Here is a 13,222-nt window from a genome sequence, read left to right on the forward strand (position 1 = left end):
GCATTTTTTGCATATGGATATTTCTGGACTCTTTGGTCACAACAGAATTAAGCATGCCTCTGTTCCCTGACAACTAGGTTTAAGCAAACTCAGTTCCAGGTTGGGTGGGGCTGTCTTACTCATGTCTTCTCAGTTTCATGCATAGGATTCAATGACTACAAAATAACTGACACCTAAAATTATGGAGCAAAGTATTTTCAGTAGTTGTCCCATTGATGTAGAATTGCCCTCTCCCTGGAGACTAGTTTGGCCCCATCAATTGCTCTCTTTTGAAGAAATGGTATAGAAAAACTTTTCTATACCATTGGGCATTTTTGAGTGTGACGGTTCTGTTCACTGAGATGCTGCTTTGAGAATCCATAAGCTGCTGTTTGTGATTCGTTTTAGTGTGTTGATTGACCAACTGGGTTTATCCGTTATACTTTTTGTTCCTATTAGTTCTGTTTTGTGCCGTAAACCACTTTTTGACCAATTGTTAAAGAAACAAGCATAAAAAAATCCGACATTATCTGGTGGGTAATAGGTTAGTCTGTCTTAAGTCCCATTGATTATAATGGATGTATTCTAATCCCAAGACTGGATCTAACTGTCTGCGACTTTTGAGATGAAAACCTCCTGGAAGTGCACCCTTACCTCCCAGTTGACAATGGACACTTGCCAGCGGGCCATCTTGTCTATGCTTTCTAGCCTTCGCTTGCGTTCATTGATCAGGCAGGCTACGTTCTTCATGGCTTCATATGCTGCCTTTATATCATTATAGTCGCTGCAAAATGAAGGCAGGCATGGGTCAGTCATTTTATCCTCTTTGAACTCGGCTTGTGAGAGCCATGCAGCTGGACACCAGCAGAAACGAGAGCGCCAGGCCACAAGGGTTTGGGTACGATTCAGAAAAGCAGCACTCATGTCATGATACAGTGAGCATTAAGGTGCATGGAATTCAAGCCCAGTATAAATAGCATCATTTTACTTCTGACTTTTCCCAACCACAGTACAGGCTTATGCTGGCATGGTCCTTAAGCGTAGCTATGCTAACCAAGGTTTGCTGATAAACCAGGATTTCAAATGCCATGTGTGCCCTCGCTCTATTTCTCTAAGTGTTAAGAGGATAAAAACATCTGTTAACCTTTGGGCTTGAGCATACCCCTCCTCTGAGTTAAAAATGCAATCATTACCCTAGGTTTAAGCTTTGTGTGATATAAAGGTTGAGGCCATAAGAAACTGTCTGAAAACATTTCTGTTAAATGAAAGTTTACACACACACACACACACAGAGAGAGAGAGAGAGAGAGAGAGAGAGAGAGAGAGAGAGAAGCATGTGGGGAATGGTAGGAGGGTGACAAGCAGGAGCGGGGTATACTTTGGATTAACAACTAGAGTTAATAGGAACTGTAGTCCAAAGCATTGGGAGGGCACCCGGCTGGCGAAAGCTTATATATATATATATATACATATACTGTATACATTCAGAGAGTATGCAAATGAACCACTCCATTAGAGAGAGAGACCTGGCCTATTTTCTTCATGATGCTAGGATCACCCTTTTCATGGAGATTTCTAAGACATTAATGAATAAATACTGGAGAAGCAGAAGGAGGAGAAAGTTGAGGACGGAAGCAGACAACAAAGGAGCTCCCGCCCCCACAACAGTCCTGTTCAGCTGAATCAGGAGCAGGCTGGGAGGAAAAATAGAGCTAATGAAAAGGATTACTTTACTGAAAGAGAGTGTGGCATCAGCAGTGTGACTTCCTGGACTGATTGCACATAAACCAAAACTTTATGGGATCACATGCTTAATTGCCTCAGTGTCCAGACCCCTCCACGTTAATTTTAGGTTTCAGAGCAGGTTTTTGCTGACCATCTCCCCTTGCTGGCCACCACACATCAACATCAATTGTGTGATACACATTCTTACAGCTGAGGCAGTGCAGCCCTCTCACTGGACTTTTATCATATCTGCATGTACAGAGGGTATCATTAGTTTGAAAGTGCTAAAAGCAGTTATTGCTGTTATGTTGGGTTTCCATATGCAGACAGGCAGAGATGCGGAATCTCTCAAGGACACAATCAGCCTCCTGGGTTCCTGGGAGAGGACTGTACCACCTCAGCAAATGTCGTCCTGCACTTACATTTCATTACACCCACATTACACCCACACCCAGTGCAGAGATGGGAAAACCACAACATGACCATTACAATCATTGTCTGTAAGCCCAGACAACAGCCTACAGACAATGCACAGCTTGCATTTTCCCCTGATTTGTTTCAGAAAGCTAATATGTGCTCGGTCAGATTATTATTCGGACATCCAGTGCAGTGTTGTCTACTCTGATTGGCAGCCCCACTGAGCTACTGTCACTCCATATATGTAGTGCCTTTTAAACTCACAACAACCCTGCAAGTTTTTACAGGGTTCAGCTGTCCTCATATTATCCAGGCTCACAGAAGCACTTTTATTGTGAAAATGTTAAACTAAAAGCACACAAAAATCCTGCCCAAGACAGTGACGAATAAACCCTACCCTAAAGGAAATGCATGCAGATACTGGCCATAAATATATAACTGAAGGCCATAATTAACTACATGAGTGTTTGTCTACTACATTTAATCTTATCCCCTTGCAATTCTGTAAAATCATGTTCCTCTTTATTTGACTACTTATATATTCTACACTAAGAATAGGGGAACTTGTACTAGACATACAGGGCAAAAAACACATCCTAACCGATAAGGTTATGAGTCATAAACTACTTAAAACAGAAAACTTGCACTTAAAAATAGCCAATCCCATTGACTTCATGTGGGCTAAGAAAAACTGAAGTGATTTGTGGCTGAAGGATGCTGTGTCAGGGAATTATGTTGAATAAAGTAGACATGGCCAGTTAATATGCTGAAGCTACTCATCAACACAATTTAACCACTTCTGTCCACTCGTCAAGTACAGAAGCAGTATTGGCCGCCTTCCAATGTCACTGATAGCTCATATTTGAAAAGGATATACAAATCTGAGCTAACGTTTGTGGAAATAGAATAACAGAACTGGAAGGAACCTCAAAATTCATATGTTTAGTCCAAGGAAATACAACTACTACATTTCTAAAGGTAGCAATAAAGTAGCTTAAAAACATCTAATTAAGGACAGTCCACCACCTAGCAAGGCGGTCTGTTCTACTCTTGGAACAACTTGTGTTGCCAGAACTAGTTCTTCCATAGTTTAGCCTAAAGCAGGGACCACCAATGTGGTACACCTTCCAGATGTTGTAGGCTACAACTCTCATCATCCTTGACTACTGGATATGCTGCCTGGGGCTGATGGACGTTGTAGTCCACAACATCTAGAGGACACCTCATTTGCTACCCCTGATCTAAATCCTTCTTATAATTTCAGCCCATTGGTTTTGGTCCTCCTCTCTGGAGCAAAAACAACTACCTCAAAATTAGTTCACCATCTATGTGAAAGCCTTTTAATCATCTCTTTTCCAGGCTAAAGAGAATGAACTAAGCAGAATGAGAGGGCGATAGTTGCTGTAGGTTAGTTTGGAAGTGAGTTTGGGGAGGTCCCCTTGGCAAAAACATAATGTTCGCCTTACCTATGTTCCTGAGTGGTGTACTTGAGTAATTCTGCAAGCTGCAGGGGATATTTACAGATTTTCTGAACAGGCGTGAGAAGGAAACCATCAATGGCGATGTCAATCATTTGCTGAAGCAGGCGACAAGCCTCAAAGAAGTGGCGGTACTTGCCCTGCTTCATCAGGTTAGACATCTCAATGCAGGCACTGGGATGATTGTTGCAGTACTCAGAGTAGATAGCAAAGCCTTCTTGCTAAAATAGGGTGGGGGAGAGAATAAAAGCAAAACTGTGGTTAAAATATCAAGGAAATGATTGGCACACCCACTCCTGTAGCCATCCCCTTTTCCAATCGCTCCCTTCCATATGCCTTGAAACTGCTCAGAGTTGCTTGCCTTAAGTGCTGAATTTAAACAGCTGCAAATGCAAACCTTATTTCCAAGAAACAATTGGGAGCCCATGTCTTAGGAGGGCACTCCCAGTTGTTCCTTTGCAACATAATTTACATTCGGTGCTGTTCAAAAACAGCACCAAAAGCAAGCCCAGATACAACTGATGTCACATGACAGCAGGTGATTGACAGGCGAGTGGACTCGGTCACTTGTCAAGAGTAGCCTGCAGAAGGGTAGCCGCTTTTTGATCCAGCCTGCCAGACAAAAGTGGTTCCACACGCCTGACCTAAACCATCACAAAGATTTCTCAGTGAATGTAGGAACAAGACTGGGCCCATTCTCATGGTCTTTAGGACAGACTCAGTGGCAGATTTCTCAGATTTCTGCAGCAACAGTGTCTCCCAAATATGCCACAGAGTGCACCTGCATACCACTGCTTCACACTACACGTTTCCCAATGCCATCAGGCATCTGGGGTGGTTCATATGAGAATGTGGGAGTGGGGTGGAATAAAAAAAAATGGCCAGATCCCAAAAGGAGCTGAGAATTTAACATATTTCCATATCACTTATTTGAGGTGATAGGAGGCTGAAAGCTTCATCCGTTTAGTGTTCTCATCCATTTTCCAATCACATTTTCCAATTCCTCTGTAAAGATCTTACATAGGAATGAAAACTAAGTCTGAGACTTATCATAGCTGTTCCAGAAAGAACTATCATGTGTGATGTTGACATCTGTGACAGTATACCGATATGTGAAGGAATCAACAACACCTATTTGGATGGTGGTATTGTAAAACTGAGGGTCTGCCTTATGGTAGAGGCAGGGAATCTCTCTATCTCTTTGCTATGAAGGGCAACTGAACAATGAGAGAAGTGAATGGAAGGTGATGCTGCAGCTGATGGAGAGTTGATACAGGGTCAGTGGTGGGCATAACCAAAGCATAAAGGGGATGGAGTTTGCAGCACTGCAGGTTTGGAGAATATGTTCTCTCACTCTCTTATGCTACCCTATCTCTCCCCCCACCCCACTCCACACACCCCATATCTGTATGTATAATTGGGCTAAGGGTGCATGCAATCTATGGGCCTTAAAGGATCAGCCTAGCATTTAATTCTGTAGTGTTATCACACTGTTAGCTGCCCTGGCTCACATGACTGCATTTCTGGCATAACATTCATTAGCTAATCAACTTAATGCAACAGAATTACCCAACTTACATGCTGAAGAAAGCAGGATCCTATTTCACTCAAATGGGGCTCTTCTTTGTTGTATTGCCTCTCTAGATCCTTCAAGAACTTTCTTTGGAATTTGTAAATGTCTTCAATATTTCCAAATATGGTGCTCAGCTGGGCCCCAGTGAACATTCCTGTATGTTTCCGACACTGCCGAATGTACCCCTGGAAATGACAGAGCAGGACTCTTTGGTTTGTCAAAGATGAAGAGATTGAAAATAAAACGTTGCATCAAATAATCAAGCTTGGTAGTCAACAAAGGAAAGCTTCATCTTAAGACTTCCTTGTCTCTCCCTTGCAACCCTTACTCATGAGGAGCAATAACCATACAAGTTTTCCCAAACCCAAGCTGCATGGTCTGAATTCCAGTACAAAATAGAACCAATCTGACTTTAAGACCAGAGCACCCACTCACAGAGAAATCCTATAGATAAGCCATCATTTTGCCATTCAGCCAAAGCAAATAAGTGCCCCAAGAAAGCAGCTAAACAGTTAGCAACACTCAGCTGCCAGGGAGCTGCACAAAATTTCCCAGGCCAAGAAAGTGAAGTACTGCAGCAACCCAAGAAATGCAACATATGCCCACCTTAAGTTTTCTGAAGGCAAAGTTCGGCACCATAGCCCAGAGGTAGAGTGTCTGCTTTGCAGAAAGGGTTAGGAAAGTTCCCTGCCTGAATCCCTGGCTATCCACTGCTAGTCAGAACAGACAATACAGTGGTGCCTCGCAAGACGAAATTAATCCGTTCCGCGAGAGTCTTCGTCTAGCGGTTTTTTCGTCTTGCGAAGCAACCCTATTAGCGGCTTAACGGATTAGCGCTATTAGCGGTTTAGCGGCTATTAAAGGCTTAAAGGCTTAGCGGATTAGCTGCTAAAAGGCTATTAAAGGTTATTAAAGGCTTAGCAGGTTAGATAAAGGGGGCGAAAAGCGAAAAAAAAATCTCAAGACTTGCAAGACATTTTCGTCTTGCGAAGCAAGCCCATAGGGAAATTCGTCCTGCGAAGCAACTCAAAAACGGAAAACCCTTTCGTCTAGCGGGTTTTCCGTCTTGCGAGGCATTCGTCTTGCGGGGCACCACTGTACTGAGCTAGATGGACCAGGAGCCTAGCATCCTATGGTCCCCAATAAACACAGCTGTTTCCTCCCCCCCAAAGCAACTCCTCTCCAGCATTTTGCAGCTTACTTCACAGATGTCCTTGAGATGTTTGATATAGATCCGCTCCGTGTTCATTATTTCCTGAATCACGTTTGTTCTCATCTGATCCTTGTTTTCAGCAATTTTTTGGCGGTGCTTCACAGGGTCTGCATTGGGTTCTTCGTCTTGGAGGCCGCCACCGTTTTCTGCAAGTTCTTCCTGGTTGACCCGCAGCTGGAAACATAAGAAAGGAGAAAGCAACTGAGTTGAGGAAGCACAGCTGAGTTGAAGAGCCCTCCAGAAGGTTGTGGGACCTCCAGAACAGATGCGGTGGAGCGGGGTGGGCACCAAGCCCTCCTGGCACAACCCTGGAGATAATCCTTTGTGCCTATGCTACCTAGTATGGCTCAAAGCTCCATACAGTTGGAGAGGAACCACAGTTCAGTGGTAGAGTCCATGCTTTGCATGAAGAAGGTCCCAGGCAGACTCTCTGGCATTCTGCTTTTAAAAAGCGAGCAGGTAATGAAAAGTATTCCTGAGATCCTGGAGAGCAACTATTGCCTCTCAGGTGAGACAATATCAGACTAGATGGGCAAATAATCTGATTTGGCAGCCTCCTATATATTCTGCAGAAAAGCCCCACTGAAATTAACTGGGATTTCTCAGCATTTAGCTTACCCATATTATGTAGTCAAGCGAGTCCTAAGAACCAACTTAGAAGAGAGTCTTATGCAACACAGATTAACTTGGCGAGTTACCATTTACAAGCCTGGCTCTGCTCAGCTTGGTGTAGTTATTATTACAGTGAACAGGGTGCCCTGAGAAGAATTTCATCATTTAAACCAGTGGCGGAAATGAGGCCCTCCAGATGTTCCTGGACTATAACTCCCGTCAGTTCCTGATCCTTGGCCATGCTGGCTGGGGATGACGGGAGTCGGAATCCTACCACATCTGGAGGGCCACATGTTCCCCCTCCCTGATGTAAGCTCTGGGCAAGGAAGTCCTTTCTTTTATGTGCAGCACACTCCTCTTACAGGAAATGCATCGGACTGGACTTTCTCCAATGTAATAGGAGGAAAAATAGGTAGAGGTTTTAAATCACTGCCATCTAAAAACGAGATTGCGTGGGAATGGGCAATATCAAACAAATGATCCAAAGAGCGGTTTCCAATTAATATCAACCTATCATTTATAGAAAACCTTTTCAACCTTTGTACCGACTCTGTTGGTCTTTACAATAGGCTTTTTAAAGTGATAAATTATTTATGCCTTAAGTTAAAAAAGAAATAGTCCCAAGAATAGGAAGCGTGGAATGCTGAGTGGCTGCGTATTGAGCTGGCAGAGAAGAAACTGTGCTGCCCGTTTCAAAAAATTGCTGTGGGGGAAGGCAGGAGTTTGTTTCGGCCTTTGTCTGACTGAAAACATGGTTAACTCTTACTGCGGTTGTTATAAGAAGAGTGTGATGTACTCAGGGGACCTCGGGACTGCAGTGTGTGCAAACATGTGACACTTTGTGGATTTGAACCGCATAGTTGTTAATGCAGGGAGGCTGGTGTGTGTTTCTCACACTGGCAAAAATTGGGCAATTCAGTAAAGGTTTTTTACAGGCCGCATGGAGGAAGGGCGATACCAGTCTGAAACTACTGACTCATGACCCTTTCTTCTTCTTTTACCCATTTATATCGTTACAGAAACAGAAGTACGATGCAGACTCACACATCTCAATGCCAGACATGAAGCCTGATCCCGTGCTGCCTTCTGGGGATTTGGAGCACGGTGTCATCAATATGTGGATGACACTCAGCTCCCTCTCTCGCTCCAGTTCATGTGAATCAGGAGAGGCAGTTCAGGTGCTGAACAAGGGTCTGGAGGCAGCAATGGGCAGGATGAAGGCCAATGAACAAAGCTAAATCCTGACAAGACAGAGGTCCAGTGGGTCAATGGTGCTAGATTCAGGAACTGGGACTTTGGGCCTGTTCTAGACAGGGTAACACTCCCCTTGAGAGAGCAAGTACATAGCTTAGGAGTAATCCTTAATTCTATGCTGTTTCTAGAGGCTCAGGTGGCCTTATTTTTAACTGAAACTGAATATGTATGTTGCATTTCATTGTAGCAAAGAACGCATGACCTGAAAAGTGGAATATAAATCTCTTCTTAAAACAGGAATCAGATTCCTATATTCTTATAATCGCTTTTAAGGACAGAGAAATAAAATGCTCTATGTGAATTTCTTCCTCCAGCTTTTGCTGGATTCACTGAGTTGATTCCTTCTCCTCCACAAAATACTTGGTTGTGGGTACAAACAACAATGGCAACTAAAGGATAGGTAAAGGGACCCCTGACCATTAGGTCCAGTCGTGGACGACTCTGGGGTTGTGGCGCTCATCTCACTTTATTGGCCGAGGGAGCCGTAGTACAGCTTCCAGGTCATGTGGCCAGCATGACTAAGCCGCTTCTGGCAAACCAGAACAGCACACGGAAACGCTGTTTACCTTCCCGCCAGAGCAGTACCTATTTATCTACTTTATCTACTTGCACTACTTGAAGTGCTTTCGAACTGCTAGGTTGGCAGGAGCAGGGACTGAGCAACGGGAGCTCACTCCGCCGCAGGGATCCGAACCACCGACCTTCTGATTGGCAAGTCCTAGGCTCTTTGGTTTAACCCACAGCGCCACCCGCGTCCCTAAACTAAAGGATAGCCTACTGTAAAAATTGAGCCCTTCAGATAATGCATCTGCTGGGTCCCCCTGTAGTCACAGTGCGATTTGTATAGCAAAAGCAATGACTGTAACCTGCAAGAAAAAGGAAGGAGAGGAGGAGGACATTCTGGACAGCAGTGATTCTAACAGTTTGACGTAGATGAAGTTGGAAAATTAGGACTGAAAATAATCACTGCAATCTACGTGTTGCAGTGGGAAAGGAAGTACTAGTAAACTTGAGCAATGCACCAGCCGCCCAAGACCACAATATTGCGTAAAGAGGTGGTTCAGTAGTTTCCGGAAGAAGAATAAAATAACGCGAGTTCTTGCTTTACTCACCCTGACGAAGCTTGCCGGAAACCAGGCTTCCTTCTCCTCATTTCTGCCCCACCACCAATCCTTGTTGGAAGCCTCAAGGACTTGGATGACGTCCCCGGCTTTGAAGGCCAATTCCTGGTCGTCCATGGTCACGTGATCCCAGAGTGCCTCTGCATAGACCATGCTCCCATCGCTTATCAGCTGAAACAGAAACGTTTTGTGAAGGGCAAGGTTTCTGTAGGGATGGCCAAAGACAAATGCTTTAAGTAACTATGTGTAGATGCAAGCAACACCTGCAGCAACAGAGATATCAAGCCACTTTTCTGAAGCTTCTAGGTATTATCCATGGAGATAGTTGCTTTTCAAAATGGTGAAAGATAAACAGTTTGTAATTTGGAAGTTCTCCAAAAAGAAGAGCAGATTATGGGCCCACAGATCTGATTCTTTGTCCAAGAAACTCAAAACAGTGGATCTTCGGGAAAAAATCGTGCACCAAAGTATTCGCCTCATTTACCTCGTTAATGGCTAGCTGCTCCCCTCCGGGCTGCAAGTACCTAGGGCTGGCTTGGCAGAGGTCCTCATAGCTGTAATCCTCCTCGCTACCATTATCATCCACTAAGGCAGAAGATTCAGTACCTCCATCAGTAGCACCTGGCAGGGACAGTGAAATATTGATAAATTATGTACAGTCAAAGCTCATCTCTGTGACTTTTTAAATTAAAACAATTCCTACTAATAAAAAGACATGGAGCCTGATTTACAACTTCTCACATCCACTTAAATAAACCATAAAGTATCTGTCTGAAGGGAAATGTTAGAGCAGAGAAATATCTGAACATACAGTAAGAGAAAATCTACGTATTATACAGAGCCAGTGAGGCTTGCAGTTGAAAGTCTGGAGTGCTCCTTGTTTAGTGTTCCAGCAAGCCATGCCTTCTGTTATGATACTCCATTCCATTCCATTCCATTCCACTTCCCTGTCCGTTTTCCAGTCCTCTCTCCAAACAGCTGGTCAACATCCCATGGCTACTGGGCATACTTAGTCCTCATTGTGCTGTTTCTGAAGCCCTTTCCCCCGACTTAGGGTCATGTTCTCCCCCACCAACCTAAATATTTTTGTACTTCTGCAAACCTTGGGAAGCCTGCCAATACCCCTCTCTTTGTGTGTGGATGGTGCTATTTTACCTATCTACACTTGGATAATGAGTTCTACGTTACTATGTAGGACAAGTTGGTGGAATTGCCCCTACCTAAAGTGTGGTACAGTCCAGAATTTTACTTGCTCTGTCTACCACGTCATTTTTGTACCACTCAGAAATGGCAACTGGGCTGAATCACTTTATATCATGCAGACTGACAAATAAAAAACCCCACCATTTCCCCCCTCCTAAACAGAAGTGGGTCTCTGTTTAATCTGTGTATTTAAAGCTTTTGTGGATGACTTTTCTACCCAACACAACATGGAACATTTAGAATGGGCGAAAACCATTACAGCCTATGTTTTATCAAATGCAATGTCTGACATCAAATGTAAGTGACCTGTAGATAGGACTCTGAAAACAAAGTTGCTATATTTACCTTTGTTAGCCATGAAAACCATTCAAGAAAAACAATTAAATATATATGTATTCCACCTAAAAGCCAACTACAGCTAAAACAATCCATTATCAAAAGCAGCCATGGCATTATATGAAGAAGCCAACACTAATGAAACCTCAAAACTAACACCCTTCCAGGGTAATTACTGACAGACACCTGCCCATGCAGGAAGTTGGGAAGATAATATGCTTCGAACCAGACCACTGCCATAGTGCTGTGGTAGAGAAGGTAGAACTTGTTTATTTTCATTTATTATTATATTTATACCACTTCTCCTCCAAGGAGCTTAAGGTGGTGATAACTTGGTTCTCCCCGTTCCTATTTTTTCCTCACAACAACATTGTGATGTAGCTTAGGCTGAGAGACTTATAACTGCTCAAGGTCAACCCTGAGCTCCGTGGCTAAATGGGGAATTAAACCCTGTCCTCCCAGGTCCTAGTTCAACACTCTAACCACTACACCACACTTGCTTCTGCAGGACCAACAGAGCTGCACAGAGGTGAAGGCACTGTAAAGGCTTCCAGCTGGGAAAGGGTGGTGGTTAACCCAAATGTAGAAATACATAGACGTACCAAGCAGAGATATGGATATGGGTGACTGCAAGTAGCTTAGAGAACTCTTACTCTTTTCCTCAAGGGATGGAGGAATGTGACTTTTAAAATCACATTATCATACTACAGTGGAATCTCAGGTTGCAGAAGTAATCCGTGATGGAGGCACGTCCACAACCCGCAGCGTTCGTAACCTGCAGCACCATGTCTGCACACGCGTGTGATGCGATTTGGTGCTTCTGCGCATGCACAAAGTGCGATTTAGTGCTTCTGCACATGCTCAAGTGGCGAAACCCTGAGGTAACCCTTTCTGGTACTTCCGGGTTTCCCGTGGTCCGCAACCTGAAAACACGTAACCCAAAGTGTTTGTAACCCGAGGTACCACTGTATACAGGATTTTGGTAATCCCAATAAGAAGAGTTCTTGCCTTCTACTAGCATGCAATTGTGCAAATCCTAGCAGACAACTGTGTAATGACTGAGTACAATCTGACTTGCTAGATCATGGATGGACACAACCTGTAGCACAGGTACCACAAGAAGCACAGGTAGCTGGACTTCAAGGAAAGCTAAGGCCAGGAGCAGAGGGCCTGAGAGCCAGGCCTGTATTACCTGCCTTGCTATAACTATATGGTTGCTGGCTCTCAGACTCAATAGTAAGAACAGCCTTTACCAAGCAGTGTTCTCCATATGCTTGGACTACAACTTCCATTGTCCCTGACCACTGGCTGTTCTGGGGCTAATGGGAGTTGTAGTCCACAACATCTGGAGGTTGGCAAAGGCTGGTGTAGAGGCAAAACCACACCAAACCAAAGAAGAGCTTAGTACTGACTATGTTAGAGTGGCAGTTATATGGGTATGCCAAAAAGTTGGCCACTAGGTTCTCATGATGACACAGCATTAGAAAAAAGGGTGTTCTATGCACCCATATTGTCCATGTCCTGGTTTTAGAACTTGAAAAATTCAAACTTTTTCAAGGCTTTGCCTTTTTTTTTAAGGGAGACCTAATTTTCCAACATAAACAGTGAGCTGATTTACCTTCTAGACCTCATTGCTTAGGAAGGCAAGTCTGTCTATTCTGATCAACACTATTTCTTAATTTCAAACTTTATTTAAAATGCACTATCCAAATCTCCAACTATATCATAAGAACTTTCCTAAATTTCCCTTTTAGGAAATATTCCCAAAATACAGTATTGCAAACATAAATGAAAGTTGAACAACTTATACAAGAATGCAGATTTTTACAATGCAGGCACACTGGAAAACCACTCTCATAAATATCTGTAAAGAACACACAGCCTAAGGCTGCATTTGGAAAGCTTCATCCCACACTCTTTCTTTTTTAAAGCCACGGTAAATTGTGAATACTTATATGCAGATATTTTAAAAGGAAGCACCTATTAAAAACAACCAACGGGGAGTTGAGTCTTCCTTTGCAATATGTAAGCTTGGATTCTGTATAGCTAGTTTTTCATCTCTTGTTCTATGTAGCCATTTCTCTATTGTTTACTGCCTGGAGTAAGCAATGCAGACATGAATGAGCAATTCTTATCTCTCTAATGGAATGTCAGAAATCCAAAAGTCGATGTAGTACTTAATCTTATTCTTCCTGTGCTGGTCCAACTGCTAGTCTTGCTAGTATAAGCATTATTTTAAAACCAAGTCAAGCCCCATGATTATAACAGTTTAAAACATAAAATGCCATAGGAAATAAATGGAGCTTATCTC

General features: G+C 43.4%; 1 protein-coding gene across 7 annotated transcripts in view; it reads right to left on the reverse strand.

Annotated features, from left to right (window-relative positions):
* The window catches only part of SPATA13 (spermatogenesis associated 13), a 97,236-nt gene that overhangs the window by 3,674 nt on the left and 80,340 nt on the right, over nt 1-13,222 (reverse strand). For all 7 annotated transcript variants that reach the window (XM_081004064.1, XM_081004060.1, XM_081004061.1 and 4 more), the window contains 6 exons: nt 9,857-9,993; nt 9,364-9,543; nt 6,374-6,559; nt 5,178-5,357; nt 3,588-3,820; nt 634-763 (listed from right to left, as the gene is read on the reverse strand). In XM_081004064.1, the coding sequence (XP_080860190.1) occupies nt 634-763; nt 3,588-3,820; nt 5,178-5,357; nt 6,374-6,559; nt 9,364-9,543; nt 9,857-9,993 (1,046 nt within the window). The remainder of the gene's footprint in view (nt 1-633; nt 764-3,587; nt 3,821-5,177; nt 5,358-6,373; nt 6,560-9,363; nt 9,544-9,856; nt 9,994-13,222) is intronic.

Source organism: Podarcis pityusensis (assembly GCF_964106645.2).
Source record: "Podarcis pityusensis genome assembly, chromosome: 4".
Taxonomy (NCBI): Eukaryota; Metazoa; Chordata; class Lepidosauria; order Squamata; family Lacertidae; genus Podarcis; species Podarcis pityusensis.